We start from the raw sequence: 17,014 nt of genomic DNA, 5'->3' as shown, positions 1-17,014 counted from the left end.
TTCCAAATACATAAAAGTGATTCTACACATTGAATTTTTATATGAAGTGATTTATTGATACTGGTAAAGATCCATTATATACAGGTAGAAACTGCCAAAATTGTACAAAGAACCATTAAGAATATTAATACAGTTTTAAGACAAAACAACTGGAAAATAGTTTAAACATAGATAGTATGTAATTATGAAAAAAAGTAGAGCATACATTGTTCTACTAGATAGAATCCACATTATTAAAATCTGCAAATCTTAATTGAAAAGTGTGTTCAATGGAGCTATGTGGTTTTAAAAAATTAGGTATAATGTAAAAATTAAGTTTTTCCCCCTCACTGGAAATAGGAGAGGAACCAATACAATCTTTTACCCCAAATCTATACAGTTTGAAAAATAAGTTATATATCTAGCACAAAGGAAATTGAGAATGTCATGTTCTGTAAACTCTGCTCTTTATCAAATGCAAACTCCATCAGTTTTAAAAATTAAAAACTGCAGTCAGAAATAGGCTCTTCCCTTCATGACACGAGGGCACCTTCTCAGATCCCCCCATTGCGTCCCTGCAGGGTGGCGGGCCTCAGAGTGAGCCTGCTGCTTTCTAGAAAAGTGGGCGCCCAGAGACCGCTTCCCCACAAGTGCAGCACCCAGCGCTGGCTAGCTGAGCAGCTGGCATATCTCCTTGTGAACACAGCAGAGGAAATCCACGTAGGAGGACCCTCCGTGCAGCCCCCGGTCCTCCACCAGGAGCTGTCGGAAAACCATCTCTGGCTGCTCCCGCTGCTTCACTATGGTGAGCTGGAAGAAAATAACAGCAGCTGGTTAGGGGCCGTCCCAGGGCTCTGCCTGGCTACGTGGGAGGCCAGGACACGGCTGGAAATGGCAGTGATGAGATGGAGGTTCCTCACAGGCCTGGGGCCCGTGGAGAGTTTTCCCATGGGGGTGAGCAGTGCTTGGCGTCAAGGCCTTTCAGCCCAGGTCTGAGTTGGAGCTGGCTAGCCTGTGAGTGGCCACAGCTTTAGGAGGCAGGGGCTCCTAGACAGAAACACAACCACGCCTTTGACTTTAAGCCAGTGTGACCCAGTGAGGTGCAGAACAGAATGGGGCAGCTGGCTGGTGGCAGATGTAACAGCAACGAGGTGAGGGAGACCGGACAGGAAGAGGACACAGGAGGCTGGGTGTGGGGCAGTGGAGGACAGAGTGGGTGTGAGAGGCACAAGAGGCTATTCCTGCTTGGCCCAGTGCTTCAAGGCTGTGCTGCCCACGACAGGCCACAGCCCCGAGTGCGTCTGAGCCATGGAAGACAACATAGAAAGGAAAATGTGGAGAACCTCTGCAGTGGTTCACGTGACTCCCCACTCCCCGGAAATGAAATGGCTGTGCCTGCACAGAGGGCCTCCGGGGTTCCCCTCTGGTGAGAGCACGGAGGGCTGCAAGTGGGGCAGGAAAGAGTGCCTCTAGGCTGGGGCCCCAGCCTATCCACCCTGGCCTCATCTACTGTTGGAAAGAAGGATTCTTCTGACCTGCTGCTTTGACCTGTGCCTGAGGCTGATAAGCTTTAAGCTGCTCCTGGCCTGTAATAACCATCAATAGCATACATCAACTGCCCTGCCTGCCCCACCCTGATGGCTCCCTGTGGATCTGGTTCCATTTTGTTCCATTCAAACTTGTTTCTCTGGTAAAGTCTTTTTTTGAGGGGATGGGGGCAAGTACCAGGGATTGAACTCAGGGGCACCCAACTACTGAGCCACATGCCCAGCCCTATTTTGTATTTTATTTAGAGACAGGGTCTCACTGAGTTGCTTAGCGCCTCTCTTTGGCTGAGGTTGGCTTTGAACTCGGACTCTTCCTTCTTCAGCCTCCTAAACCACTGGGATTACAGGTGTGCCCCACTGTGCCCAGCTTCTTATTCAGGCGTGTGTGTGTGTGTGTGTGTGTGTGTGTGTTGCTGAGGAGTGAACCCAGGGTTTTGTGTACCACCAACTGAGCTATATCTCCAGCCCTCACTTTTCACTCTCTAAAAGCATCTTTTCATTTCTTCTGAGTGACTGTCAAATGTCATGGAAGAGAGCAGCCCTGGGTGCATGGCGTGATGTGAGCAGCTACTTCTGGCCCTGTGTCATGGCTGTTGGGTCGGTGTGGGACCTGCAGTGGCGCTGCGACTGCTGTGTGTACACGGGAGGCCACACTGGTGCACAGCCTCACTGCTGCAGCTGGGCAGGCTGCCCTTATGGAGACTTCTCCAGAGGGATTTTAAGAGCTGCCTCCTGAGGGGCCCGGGGCCCTGGCCACTTTCCTTGTGTGCTTTGCCCACCTGCTCCCCATGCCACTGTGACTGCCAGGCTGGGCAGCAGCAGTGTGGTCCAGCCTCGACCGCGCAACTTAAGACGGAGGGCGAAAATGGGACCTGGTGGAGAGAGGGGCCTCAGGGCCAAGGTCTTAAAACTCACTGTCTATATGGAGACTAGCGGAGGAGCTGGTGTTAGTTGTCTTGGTGGGTATTTACTTTTGCTTTGGGTTCTCACAGGGTGCCCACGGCACAACTTCCTCTGGGGAAATGCCTGGCCAAGGACTGAGGGGGCAGAGAGCACCAGGATCGAACTTCCCCTGCTCCAGCCCAGAGGCTCTGCAAAGGTGAACTGCCCATTCTTGTGCGGGTCTCAGGAAGTGGTGGGTGGGCTCCTCAAGGGCTCACCCCCACAACAAGGGCAACACTGGGTGTACAGGAGGGACCCATTGTTTTTCCTTCTGTGTGAGACTACTGGGGTACATGGTCTTATGGAGTGGGACAGAATGTGGAAATGGTCACACGGGCCTCCCCAGCTTTCTCATGTGCCCTCTCAGTAGAAGAAATGGCTCACTCAAGTAGCCCAAATGTGACCACCTCAGCCACCTCCAGGTCCTGTCCTTAAAACAAACCACAGGAGGTGCGATGGGCCAATGTTCACCCAGATGCACGCTGGAGGCAGCAGGTGTTCATGAGTTCAGTTTACCTCAGTTCCACCCCTTTATCTAAGAAAAAAAAATCAAATATCATGAATTTCTGAATGGTACTCCTCTAATGACACCCAAGGAAAGATCACATCAGGCCTGGCAAGGGCACCTGTGGCCACCATGCCTCGAGGAACTGTGGGGCATGTGTCTGACAAGCAGGTCGCTATGAAGATCATGTTATGAAACTATAGAACATGCACTTCCAGGAGTCTTTAATGGGATAAATAAAAGCTTGAGGAAAGGACAGAGCTGTCTCCTACCTTCATGGCATACGGCCTCTTCTGCTGGATAACACCCATTATCATCCGGAGCTGTTGAGAGTGTGGGCTTCCCACCTCAGGCAGCACAGTCTGCATTCAAGAAAACCAAGGTTCAGTACAATTCATAATGCTTCCAGCAACAGGAGACTATGAGAACATTGAAAAACATGGTTCATTTACCTGAAAACTGAAAGTGTGGGAAAGAAATGAATGAAAGACTACTTGTTGGTGGGCAGACATTCTTGCCAATTAACCAATGTCTCTGTCTTTTCAGAATAAAAATCCTTCTCTGGAGTTGACATAGGCACATTCCTGGTGACACACGACTGTGCTTTATTAAAGGACACCTGGGGCTGTGTCCCACAAGGGTCAGTGTCTTCTCACGTGTGTATTTCAAGGCTGTATTGAGAGCAGAAGATGTACCCTGTGCCTGCAGAGGGTTGCTGGGGAGTCTCTGCCTCAAAGCCACTGTTCCCGCACTGCAGCCAGCCCCAAGCACTTGCTTCTCCAGGGTGTATGGCCTCTGAGGTCCCCAGAAGTCTGGCTGTAGTTTAGGGGACAGTCCAGCTGCATCTGGCCTCGGAGGCATGGAATTCCTCGGTTCCCCCAATTAAGACTTTAAGCACTCAGGCTTCCTTCTCAGATGCCCAGGCCCCAGGAGTCAGCTGGAAGTAGCAGGAATCTCACTGCAGAGCCTCAAGGCCTGGGAGAAGCTTCTGCCTTCATGTCTTCATGCTCTGGTGCACCCTGCATGTGCCCTCAACCTCATGATGGGTCCTGCTACCCAAATTCTCTAAGTCTGCTTCCTGTGTATGTCTCAAGGTGCCCACTCCTCTAAAACAAAAGGGCCTGCCTTTGGTCTTAGTTTTGTTTCATTGCTTGAAGAAGGTGAAAAAGAGGTGTGTTGGTAGAAGCACAAACCCACCAACCTGCCATTCTGGTGGAGTGACTGGCTGTTTTGCAAATGTGTTCTTTTGGCTCTGAGCCAGTACATCATGATATGAGAATCTTCTTAAATTTTATAAACCTCCAGGAGGTCATTCTTGCCTACTGAATTTTAATTTTGTTTCATATTTTTTGAAAATTTCAATTCTAACCATTTCTTACTTTAAGCCACAGGCAGGCAGACTACTATTTATAAATGACCAATCTTTTGGTGAGACCTGGACACCCGCCATTTGAATATACATTTGTGTGGATAGACAGCAGCTCTCTGCATTGACCACCTGCCTTGGTAGCTCTGGATTTTACTCCTGCCCCTTCATTCAAGATGCTCTAGATACCTAAACTATACATTCAGACCAGAAATTAGGTGTGACGCCCAGAATTAAGCTATCCCACCACCGTAGGCGAGGGTCTTGGAACCCCGCGCCACAGAGTGGACAATCGAGCCACAGCGGCAGCGCCACAGTGTGAGCAGCTCACAGCAAGTCTAGACTCTCCAACAAACTGTGGCTGCCGGTTTTCCTAAGACACTTTCAAGATATATATGAATTTGTTCCCACATCAAACCCACAATTCCTTCTGTTATGATTGCTACAGAAGGGGAGAAATCTGTTTTCGTGAGAGTATTGCTTTGCAAATCACTATCTGATACAGTCTGAGTTGAGCACCTGTGACGATTCTGACCACAGTGCTCAGCTCAGGACCATGATGGAAGGGGACCTAAGCTCAAGAGCTGCCCTGGGCCACCTCTGCCACACACCACCTGAGGAAACTCAGCCCTAACCTGCAGCTGCAGAACACAGGAACAACTCCCACCTCACTCATCTATGTAGGGGGTGAAATGAAACAGTGGGATTGGCACAGAGAATACTCTGGAAGTGCTGCAGGTTCTATCAAAGTCACCATGAGGGTTAACCTGTGATGCAGATACTTTCATATACGCTAATTGCTGTTTTATCAAAGCATGAATTTCTCAACTTTATACAAAACTACATGTCTTGTTGTTCTCTTCTTTGTAACATAAATTACATGCACATTTATATAAGAATTTAAATTTTGTATATTACTACAAAACCAGTGAAAGGCTACTTACCATATCTGTACTGACATGTGCAAGAGATGGCACATTAAAAATCCCTTGGATCAGCTCTGGCGGGCTGCTCACTCCCAACCACAAGAACATGTTCAAACCGTTGGCCAGAAGGAAGATCCCTCCTTCTGAGAGGCGGGACTCGGAGCAGCGGACAGCAGCAGGTAAGGCTGTACTCTTGACATCCAAGGTGTGCTGCGTAGGAAAGAAAGGGCACCTCCTGCTGGTGCTTCTCCCTCCCTGAGCGCCTGCTGTGTGCAGTTAAAGGCAGGGCATGCAGTAGGGACACACGCAGCGTTGTGGCCACGGTGCTGAGAGCTACGAAGCAGAGAACTGAGAAGGGGGCTGGAAGCACCCAGGTGGCGTGTATTCCAGGGGGCTTGGAGGCGGGCCGGCAGGTGGTGTACATACGTGTGCACAGTGAACACACACACACGCACCGTGTCCCATTCACACAATGAACACACATGCCATACAACTTCACACACACGATGTACACCTGCTCACATTATCCCGGAAACACAGTGGGCACATGTGCACCTGAGATTCCATGCGGGTGACAAGCAGGCGTGTGTAGGTGGAATCCCCCACACATGCACCTGAGCTGTCTGATGCTGCAGCCCTTCCACAGCTGGGCTGAGGGACTTGTCTCCCTGTGTGCCCTCAGGGCACCTGCTCATGGAGGAGAGGAGAGCAGTCCTCCCAGCACACCTCCCGCCTTCAGGGAGGGCAGGGCTGCTCTGTGCCTCCAGCCACCTGCCTCTGTCCCTGCACGTGTGTGGCTACCTTAAGGCCCCTCTGAACGTGCTGCAGGCACTGTGGCCTCTGGTTTCTGCCTAGCAGAAGGCCTTGCGTCCTGGAGCAGCTTACGATTGGCAGGAACTGTGGGTAGAAGAAGAGCTGGGAGTCGGCCACTCCCATGGTCATGACCAGCTGCCTCTGGAATGCCCGCTCATCCGTCGGGGTGTCTGGTCTGCTGAGCAGCACGCAGCTTTTCAACAGGGAGTTCATGTACACTGGCAAGATCTTCATGGAATCTGGTAGAATGAGCTGAAAAAGAAAGATGCCTGTTTCCTACTGCGCCGGAGCATGTGCCAGGATGCGATCCACACAGCAACACAGTGATTCCAGCCACATCCTAGGTGACAGCCCATGCGGTTCGGTCCCCTCCCCAGCTGTGCCTACGAGCAGCTGTGCTGGGTCTGCTCTTGGGAACCATCAGCAGGAGACCAGAAAAACCTGCAACACAAGGGCTCTTTGTGGCTGTTAATGATGAAAAGAACACACCATGCTCATCAGATCCAGACTGCAGAGAGTCTCCCTCAGGGCTCTGCTGAGCTCCTTCCCCTTGCAGGCCTCTGCTCAGGGTCCAGGAAGCAACTCACAGGAAAGAACTTCCCAACCAGCTTGGGCAAATGCATTCTGGAGATCTGCCTGCAGCTCCATTTCTGGCTTCCTTTTACAGAGACAGGGGTGGTGAAGGGCCAGTGTCCTCACCGGAGGCCACCCTGATTATCATTTCTTCTCTAGCAAGACATTTCCACTTGACAACACACGGAACCATGTTACTTCTTAAAGAGGAAATTGACCCATGGTGTAGGAATCGGATCATGGTCACGTGCCAGAGCCGCATAGCCTGGGCAGCATTTCTGAGCTGGTTATTAGTTAGGCATCTTATATACTGCTATGGACTAAGAATGTTCTTAGAAACACATACTGTTTGGGAAAACAGTACAGTTTTAAGATGTTACCTTGAAATTTAACTAGTTGCTTCCAATTAACCAAGTAGTTTTAGGATAGTTCAGAGAATTGTTGTCCTAAATGATACACAGGGGTGAGCATGACCAGCAAGGACCCTATTAGGACCAAAGCATTTGAGTAGAAGAGGTTGGATTATAGGGAGCAGAGGGAAGAAAACAGGAGGTTAACAAGAATGAAACTTGACGATGAAGAAAAAAGTGGAGTAAAGAGTGAAAGAAAGTGAAGGAGATTAGGAAGATGGCGGCGAGGGGAGTGCATTGCCCCCGTGTGCTGCTTCACTGTGTGGGAGAATGACAAGTCAGGACGGCGAAAGGCTATCTTGTTAGGAATTTCCAGCAATAGCGGGGTGCTGCGGAACCTGGAGGAAGGATTTCCATCGCACGAGGATCGGCTACGGGGACTCAAACGCGAGAGGTTTGTCGCACGGAGGGTAACACTGCTTAATCGCCCCGCGGCTAGAGTCTGCAGCGCGCGCTGGGAAACGAGGAGATAGCGACGCAGGGATACAGCGCTGCAGTTTCTGCCAGCCGTGCAAGCACCGTACTCAGGGCTGAATTCTGGGTTCGAGACGGGGGAAGGAAGCGGTCCATCTAGGTTCTCCACACGGGTCAGACCACAGAGGAGGCCAGCGGCCACCATGTTGGAAAGCTGACGTCACCATCCCTGTTTTCGACTGACCACAGCTCATTCAGCCATAGAACAGGTAATTTCAGGCTGCCATTCGCCTGCGGCTTGCAGACAGATTGCTCGGGCTCAGTGCCTGGGTGCTTCTTAGAACCTGCTCTTATCGGAGCGAACACCGAGCGCGGGGTGGCCGAGTTCCGGCTCCGGGAACCGCCCTGGCCCAGGGCTGGGGAGCATGCGGAGGCTGCTTCTTGAGCACTAAGCGGCCGAGTTCCGGCTCCCGGAACTGAGCCCGCGGGGGCTGCTTCTTGGAGCCTACTCTTATCGGAGCATACACCGAGCACGGAGCGGCCGAGTTCCGGCTCCCGGAACTGCCCTGGCCCAGGGCTAGGAGCCCGCGGAAACTGCTTCTCGGTCCGGGTCCTGCTGAGGGCCGGTCAGGACTCACCCGTTGCTTTGGTTGCCCGGCAAGGGGAACGAAATGCTGCCATTCGCATAGGATACCAACATGGCAGAGATCTGATGTCATCAGAAAGCGGCGGAGGAGAGAACTTCATCAATACCAGCGGCGACAGAAACAGTTGGTCTCCTGGTAGGGGGGGTGAGGCACAGACACCCGAGTCTCCTCGATTTGTCGTCGAGCCAGAGGGGAGGAGCCGGGCCACCGCCAGCGCCCGGAGCAGGCCCAGCGGCTCGCCAGCGTGGTGACCGCGTGACCCCAATTGGAGAGGGGGCGGAGCGGAGCCACCACCCGTGCCCGCAAGGTGGGCAGACCCACGACCCAGTGGTACACGGGCGTGGTAGGAGGGGCAGGGCAGAGCCGCCGCCCGCTCTTGCAAGGTAAGCAGACCTGTGACAGACTGGCGGGTCAGGCCCAGTGGCCTGCCAGCGTGGTACACACGTCACCCCAACTAGAGTAGGGGCAGAGCAGATCCTTCGCCCACGCCCGGATCAGGCCCTGCCGGTGTGGTGGTCACGTGACCCCAATTGGAGTGGGGGCGGAGCGGAACCGCCACCCATGCCCACAGGGTGAGCAGACCTGTGACCAACCTGCAGATCAGGCCCAGCGGACTGCAGGCGTGGTAGGAGGGGCAGGGCAGATCCGCCGCCCGCGCCTGCAAGGTAGGCAGACCTGTGACAGACCGGCGTATCAGGCCCAGGAGCCTGTCAGCGTGGTACACACACCACCCTAATTGGAGTAGGGGCAGAGCAGAGTCGCCGCCCGTGCCAGGAACAGGCCCAGCGACCTGCAGGCAGGGTAGTCATGACACCCCAATTGGAGTAGGGGCAGAGCAGAGCCACCACCCGTGCCCGAAAGGTGGGCAGATCTGCGACCAACCAGCAGGACAGGCCCAGTGGCCTGCCGGTACGACAGACACGTCACCCCATTTGGAGTAGGGGCAGAGTAGAGCCACCGCCCGTGCCTGCAGGGTAGGCAAACCTGCAACCGACCGGCGGATCAGGCCCGGTGGCCTGCCGGCGTGGTACACTCGTCACCCCAATTGGAGTAGGGGCAGAACAGAGCCGCCGCCAGTGCCCAGAACAGGCCCAGTGACCTGCCGGCGTGGTAGCCACGACACCCCAATTGGAATAAGGAGAGAGCAGAGCCGCCGCCCGCGCCTGCAGGAAAGATACGCAAGCAGTATGAAAAGACAAGGAAAGAAAGGACCACAAGCAATGCAGGTCAACGCAACTTTAGAAGAGGTAACAGCTGCAGCAGATGGAATGTCAGATAAAGAATTCAGGATATACATGCTTCAGATGATCTGGAGTATCAAGGAAGACATTAAACAGCAAAATCAGACAATGAAAGATCACTTCGACAACGAATTACGCAAACAAATCCAGGAAGCAAAGGATCAACTATACAGGGAGATAGAGGTTATAAAAAACAAACAAACAGAAATCCTAGAAATGCAGGAAGCAATAAACCAACTTAAAAACTCAATGGAGAATACTACCAGCAGAGTAGAACACTTAGAAGATAGAACATCAGACAATGAAGACAAAGTATTTCAACTCGAAAAGAACATAGACAGCTCAGCAAGACTGTTAAGAAACCATGAGCAGAACATCCAAGAAATATGGGATAACATTAAGAGACCAAACTTAAGAGTCATTGGGATACAGGAAGGTATAGAGCTCCAAACCAAAGGAATGAGCAATCTATTCAATGAAATAATACGAGAAAACTTCCCAGACTTGAAGAATGAGACAGAATCCCAAATCCTAGAAGCCTACAGGACGCCGAATGTGCAAAATCATAAGAGACCCACACCTAGACACATTATAATGAAGATGCCCAACATACAGAATAAGGAGAGAATTTTAAAAGCTACAAGAGAAAGGAAGCAGATTACATTTAGGGGCAAGCCAATCAGGATAACAGCTGATCTTTCAACACAGACTCTGAAAGCTAGAAGATCCTGGAATAACATATTTCAAACACTGAAAGAAAATGGGTTCCAACCAAGAATTGTGTATCCAGCGAAATTAAGCTTCAGGATGGAAGATGAAATTAAAACCTTCCACGATAAACAAAAGTTTAAAGAATTCGCAGCTAGAAAACCATCTCTTCAAAACATCCTAGCCAAAACATTACAGGAAGAGGAAATGGAAAATAACAATGAAAACCAACAGGGGGAGGTAGGACAGTAAAGGGGGGGGGAAATAATCAAAGAGGAAAACAAACCATGTTTAGTAACAGAAATAAACAAATATGGCTGGAAGAACAACCCATATCTCAATAATAACCCTAAATGTTAATGGCTTAAACTCACCAATTAAGAGACACAGGCTAGTAGAATGGATCACAAAACAAGACCCAACAATATGCTGCCTACAGGAGACGCATTTGATAGGAAAAGACATATATAGGCTGAAGGTGAAAGGTTGGGAAAAATCATATCACTCATATGGACTTCGGAAACAAGCAGGAGTGTCCATACTCATATCAAATAAAATAGATTTCAAGCCAAAGTTAATCAAAAGGGATAAAGAGGGACACTACATACCACTCAAGGGAACCATACACCAACAAGACATAACAATCATAAATATATATGCCCCAAACAATGGTGCAGCTATGTTCATCAAACAAACTCTTCTCAAGTTCAAGAGTCTAATAGACCACCATACAATAATCATGGGAGACTTCAACACACCTCTCTCGCCACTGGACAGATCTTCCAAACAAAAGTTGAATAAGGAAACTATAGAACTCAGTAACACAATTAATAACCTAGACTTAATTGACATATATAGAGTATACCACCCAACATCAAGCAGTTACACTTTTTTCTCAGCAGCACATGGATCCTTCTCAAAAATAGATCATATATTATGTCACAGGGCAACTCTTAGACAATATAAAGGAGTAGAGATAATACCATGCATCTTATCTGATCATAATGGAATGAAACTGAAAATCAACGATAAAAGAAGGAAGGAAAAAGCATACATCATTTGGAGAATGAACAATAGGTTACTGAATGATCAATGGGTTATAGAAGACATCAAGGAGGAAATTAAAAAATTCTTAGAGATAAATGAAAACACAGACACAACATATCGGAATCTATGGGACACATTGAAAGCAGTTCTAAGAGGAAAATTCATTGCTTGGAGTTCATTCCTTAAAAAAAGAAAAAAACCAACAAATAAATGATCTCATACTTCATCTCAAAATCCTAGAAAAAGAAGAGCAAAACAACAGCAAAAGAAGTAAAAGGCAAGAAATAATGAAAATCAGAGCTGAAATTAATGAAATCGAAACAAAAGAAACAATTGAAAAAATTGACAAAACTAAAAGTTGGTTCTTTGAAAAAATAAACAAAATCGACAGACCCTTAGCCATGCTAGCGAAGAGAAGAAGAGAGAGAACTCAAATTACCAGCATACGGGATGAAAAAGGCAATATCACAACAGACACTTCAGAAATACAGAAGATAATCAAAAACTATTTTGAATCCTTATACTACAATAAATTAGAAGATAGTGAAGGCATCGATAAATTTCTTAAGTCATATGATCTGCCCAGATTGAGTCAGGAGGATATAGACAACCTAAACAGACCAATATCAATTGAGGAAATAGAAGAAACCATCAAAAGACTACCAACTAAGAAAAGCCCAGGACCGGATGGGTATACAGCAGAGTTTTACAAAACCTTTAAAGAGGAACTAATACCAATACTTTTCAAGCTACTTCAGGAAATAGAAAAAGAGGGAGAACTTCCAAATTCATTCTATGAGGCCAACATCACCCTGATACCTAAACCAGACAAAGACACTTCAAAGAAAGAAAACTACAGACCAATATCTCTAATGAACCTAGATGCAAAAATCCTCAATAAAATTCTGGCGAATCGGATACAAAAACATATCAAAAAAATTGTGCACCATGATCAAGTAGGATTCATCCCTGGGATGCAAGGCGGGTTCAATATACGGAAATCAATAAATGTTATTCACCACATCAATAGACTTAAAAATAAGAACCATATGATCATCTCGATAGATGCGGAAAAAGCATTCGACAAAGTACAGCATCCCTTTATGTTCAAAACTCTAGAAAAACTAGGGATAACAGGAACATACCTCAATATTGTAAAAGCAATCTATGCTAAGCCTCAGGCTAGCATCATTCTGAATGGAGAAAAACTGAAGGCATTCCCTCTAAAATCTGGAAAAAGACAGGGATGCCCTCTCTCTCCAATTCTGTTCAACATAGTTCTCGAAACACCGGCCAGAGCAATTAGACAGACGAAAGAAATTAAAGGCATAAAAATAGGAAAAGAAGAACTTAAATTATCACTATTTGCAGATGATATGATTCTATACCTAGCAGACCCAAAAGGCTCTACGAAGAAACTAGTAGAGCTAATAAATGAATTCAGCAAAGTGGCAGGATATAAAATCAACACGCATAAATCAAAGGCATTCCTGTATATCAGCGACAAATCCTCTGAAATGGAAATGAGGACAACCACTCCATTCACAATATCTTCAAAAAAAATAAAATACTTGGGAATCAACCTAACAAAAGAGGTGAAAGACTTATACAATGAAAACTACAGAACCCTAAAGAGAGAAATAGAAGAAGATCTTAGAAGATGGAAAAATATACCCTGTTCATGGATAGGCAGAACTAACATCATCAAAATGGCGATATTACCAAAAGTTCTCTATAGGTTTAATGCAATGCCAATCAAAATCCCAACGGCATTTCTTGTAGAAATAGAGAAAGCAATCATGAAATTCATATGGAAAAATAAAAGACCCAGAATAGCAAAAACAATGCTAAGCAGGAAGTGTGAATCAGGCGGTATAGCGATACCAGACTTCAAACTATACTACAGAGCAATAGTAACAAAAACAGCATGGTACTGGTACCAAAACAGGCAGGTGGACCAATGGTACAGAATAGAGGACACAGAAACCAATCCACAAAACTACAACTACCTTATATTTGATAAAGGGGCTAAAAGCATGCAATGGAGGAAGGATAGCATCTTCAACAAATGGTGCTGGGAAAACTGGAAATCCATATGCAACAAAATGAAACTGAATCCCTTTCTCTCGCCATGCACAAAAGTGAATTCAAAATGGATCAAGGAGCTCGATATCAAATCAGAGACGCGCCGTCTGATAGAAGAAAAAGTTGGCTACGATCTACATACGGTGGGGTCGGGCTCCAAATTCCTCAATAGGACACCCACAGCACAAAAGTTAATAACTAGAATCAACAAATGGGACTTACTCAAACTAAAAAGTTTTTTCTCAGCAAAAGAAACAATAAGAGAGGTAAATAGGGAGCCTACATCCTGGGAACAAATCTTTACTCCTCACACTTCAGATAGAGCCCTAATATCCAGAGTATACAAAGAACTCAAAAAATTAGACAACAAGAGAACAAACAACCCAATCAACAAATGGGCCAAGGACCTGAACAGACACTTCTCAGAGGAGGACATACAGTCAATCAACAAGTACATGAAAAAATGCTCACCATCTCTAGCAGTCAGAGAAATGCAAATCAAAACCACCCTAAGATACCATGTCACTCCAGTAAGATTGGCAGCCATTATGAAGTCAAACAACAACAAGTGCTGGCGAGGATGTGGGGAAAAGGGTACACTTGTACATTGCTGGTGGTACTGCAAATTGGTGCAGCCAATTTGGAAAGCGGTATGGAGATTTTTTGGAAAGCTGGGAATGGAGCCACCATTTGACCCAGCTATTCCCCTTCTTGGTCTATTCCCTAAAGACCTAAAAAGAGCATGCTACAGGGACACTGCTACATCGATGTTCATAGCAGCACAGTTCACAATAGCAAGACTGTGGAACCAACCTAGATGCCCTTCAATAGACGAATGGATAAAAAAAATGTGGCATTTATACACAATGGAGTATTACTCTGCATTAAAAAATGACAAGATCATAGAATTTGCAGGGAAATGGATGGCATTAGAGCAGATTATGCTAAGTGAAGCTAGCCAATCCCTAAAAACCAAATGCCAAATGTCTTCTTTGATATAAGGAGAGTAACTAAGAACAGAGTAGGGACGAAGAGCAGGAGAAGAAGATTAACATTAAACAGGGATGAGAGGTGGGAGGGAAAGGGAGAGAGAAGGGAAATTGCATGTAAATGGAAGGAGACCCTCAGGGTTATACAGTGGAGGAGGTAGAGAGAGAGGAGGGGAGGGGAGGGGAGAGGGGGGGAGGGGGGAGGGGGGAGGATGGGAAAGGCAGCGGAGCACAACAGACACTAGTATGGCACTATGTAAATCAATGGATGTGTAACTGATGTGATTCTGCAATCTGTGTATGGGGTGAAGGTGGGAGCTCATAACCCACTTGAATCAAAGTGTGGAATATGATATGTCAAGAAATTTGTAAGGTTTTGAACAACCCACAATAAAAAATTAAAAATAAAAAAAAGAGTGAAAGAAAGTGTAGGGCGCGGCCCAGCTTGAAAGCACGTGCGCAGCGTGAGCCCTGGGCCCAGCAGCACCACACACACGTAACAGGTCAAAGCAAATAAGAAGCTGACTTAGTCAAGGTTCATGAGGGGAAGAAGAAGGTGTCGCAACAGACTGTCACTATGAAACCTTCCTCCCCAGCTCTGAGGCCCCTCCACGATGCGATCACTCCTGGAGAGAAACGCTGCAGGTGAGAAAGGAGCAGGGTCCAGTTTGCTTGAGTCAGGGAAGCGTTTCTTTGCATTTAGAAATGACAAAACAAGGGTTAATGTGCAAGTGAGGTCATCTGATTTGCCTTTAGAAGTCCTTATACCCCAAATGGCGTAACGCGTTCAAGCTCAGAACAGTGAGCTGCTGGAGTTGACAAAGCAAATGGCCCTAACATTTCGCTTCAGTGCTGTGTCCAGCCAGTCTCGGCCCAGCGCCTCCCACAGCCTGGGGGCTCCCTGAACTCTGTCCCCAGCACGTTCTCCTGCCTCAGCCTCATCCCTACGTGGAGGCCAGGGTCATGTCGAGGACACGGCTCCTCCTGGGCTGTCTGGCTCCATGTGAGGCACGATCTGATTCCCTCACATGAGCGGCAGGAGCACCTCCAGCTTCACTGCAGCTTCTGCAGAGAACCTGAAGCTAGCTCGGCCCTTCTGCTTCTGGCTACTGCCTTGCTTCAGTAGAGCTCTGTTCTAACGGTGCCTGACCTCTGTCTTCTGGACTCCACGACAGCAGCTAAGTTACATCACTGTTTCAAGGGCATCACTGGTCGAAGGGCCTGAAATGTGCTAGTGGAGGAATAAAAGTCCATATGTGAGCAGGAATGGCTCCGTCGACGTGCCGAGAGCGGGGCACTGTGGTGTCTTTACGCACAACACGCTGCCGAGGAGAAGGCCTGGCACGGGACAGCGCCTCCGGCAGCAGACCAGGAAGGAGGAGGGCCTGGCTTCCTTTTCCTTAACAGATTTGCTTTTCTCAGGTTCCCAATCATCCTGATGTGCAGAGGATGTTAACAGCATCCGTTCAGCCACCGCATCCTGAAGGAGGGGCTCCCGAGACAGCGCAGCTCTGCCAGGACTCAGGGACAAGCGGCAGAGCCTGGCAAGTGCTGCTTCTGGACTCTGCTTGCCTGACTACAGATGCTGAGGCCCACAGGGTCCCATGAGCTCCCGGCGCCTCGGTATGGGGCTGTGGCATGCCAAAGTGGTGCACTGCTCAACCACAGGACCACATGAGCAGATTGAGACGCTCCTGGGACCATCAATGCAGGAGAATAAAGCATGCAGGCTGACCGTCGTCAACGCACAGAAAGGAGCTTCAGGGAGGGTCCAGGTAGGCGTACCTAGAGGACGGACGGGGACCCAGAGCCTTCGGCATCACTGCGGCCACTGCAGGCCCTGGGAAGGCACTTCAGCTTCCTCCTACTGACCACTTCTGAGGGAGGGATGCAGGAGTCTCCCGTGGTCTCTCACCGTCTTACCCTTCAACCAAAATTCTATGTTCAGATAGTCAGTACAGGGAGCACCAGCACCTCGCGCTCACTGCCTCGGGGAGAGCCACGAGCACCTTCACCGCAGAGCCTGAGCAGGGCTTCTTAAAGGGCCCTGGAAGCATCGAGCTTCCTGGGTGAGGGCTGAGACAAGGCTTTCAGAGCATCTCCCTGCTGGTGACTTTCAACAGGAAGGTCGCACAGGTGTAAGGGGAGCCACGGTCGTGCCAACACCTGCCCCGTTACAGCTGGGAACACTGAGCACACCACATTCTGCTGTTTACACGTACAGATCTGAGCTGAACGTGGACACCTGTCTTTGGCTCAGGACCCATTGTGGCCCCCAAGACCATGCCCTTGGCCCCCTTGGCTGTGAGGCTCACTGCCCGCTCCGGGTGCGGTGTCACCGCCTCAGTCCACTTGCTGAAGGAACCCACTGCTCTCACTTTCAGCCTCCCCATGCCCACACTCACCTGGCTCGCTGCAGACGGGCTGGCGCAGTTCTTGCGGTAACACGCCAACATGTGTGCAGTCTGATTAACTAGGATTTCCCGGATGACTTTCAAAGGCTGGTGTAGAACTGCTTTAAAAGCTGAATGCAAAAGGCCATTAGGAAAACAGGCATCAAAGTTCTAGATACTGATCTCTTCAAATGACAGAGAAAGAACAAACTGCTATTGTCCTCAGGTCTGAAGTGAGGATGGCAGTATTCAGAATGCTAGTCCCTGCTGACATCCCCTCCTGATTGGGTGGCATCTAGTCAGTGCAGAGCAGTGGGCGGCCTACAGCAAAAGGCCACTGTGGCCCCAGAATCATCTTCAGAATATCATAAACACTTCTACACCGAGAAGAGAAGGGCTGGTTTTTTCCTTTTCTGGTGTTCTGAATTC

At 48.6% G+C, this 17,014-nt stretch overlaps 1 protein-coding gene across 3 annotated transcripts in view; it reads right to left on the bottom strand.

The window, feature by feature from the left end:
- Positions 1-29: 29 nt before the first annotated feature.
- Sec24d (SEC24 homolog D, COPII coat complex component) overlaps positions 30-17,014 on the bottom strand; it is a 68,477-nt gene continuing 51,492 nt past the window's right edge. For all 3 annotated transcript variants that reach the window (XM_046447117.2, XM_046447118.2, XM_058580127.1), the window contains 5 exons: positions 16,598-16,716; positions 6,151-6,330; positions 5,284-5,475; positions 3,246-3,335; positions 30-789 (listed from right to left, as the gene is read on the bottom strand). In XM_046447117.2, the coding sequence (XP_046303073.1) occupies positions 649-789; positions 3,246-3,335; positions 5,284-5,475; positions 6,151-6,330; positions 16,598-16,716 (722 nt within the window). In that variant the 3' untranslated portion in view covers positions 30-648. The remainder of the gene's footprint in view (positions 790-3,245; positions 3,336-5,283; positions 5,476-6,150; positions 6,331-16,597; positions 16,717-17,014) is intronic.

The sequence above is a fragment of the Marmota monax genome, unplaced genomic scaffold (assembly GCF_021218885.2).
Source record: "Marmota monax isolate L192 unplaced genomic scaffold, Marmota_monax_Labrador192_F-V1.1 WCK01_AAM20220418_F8-fsc00400, whole genome shotgun sequence".
Taxonomy (NCBI): Eukaryota; Metazoa; Chordata; class Mammalia; order Rodentia; family Sciuridae; genus Marmota; species Marmota monax.
The sequence above is the reverse complement of the archived record's forward strand: the minus strand, read 5'-3'. Positions and strand labels throughout refer to the sequence as shown.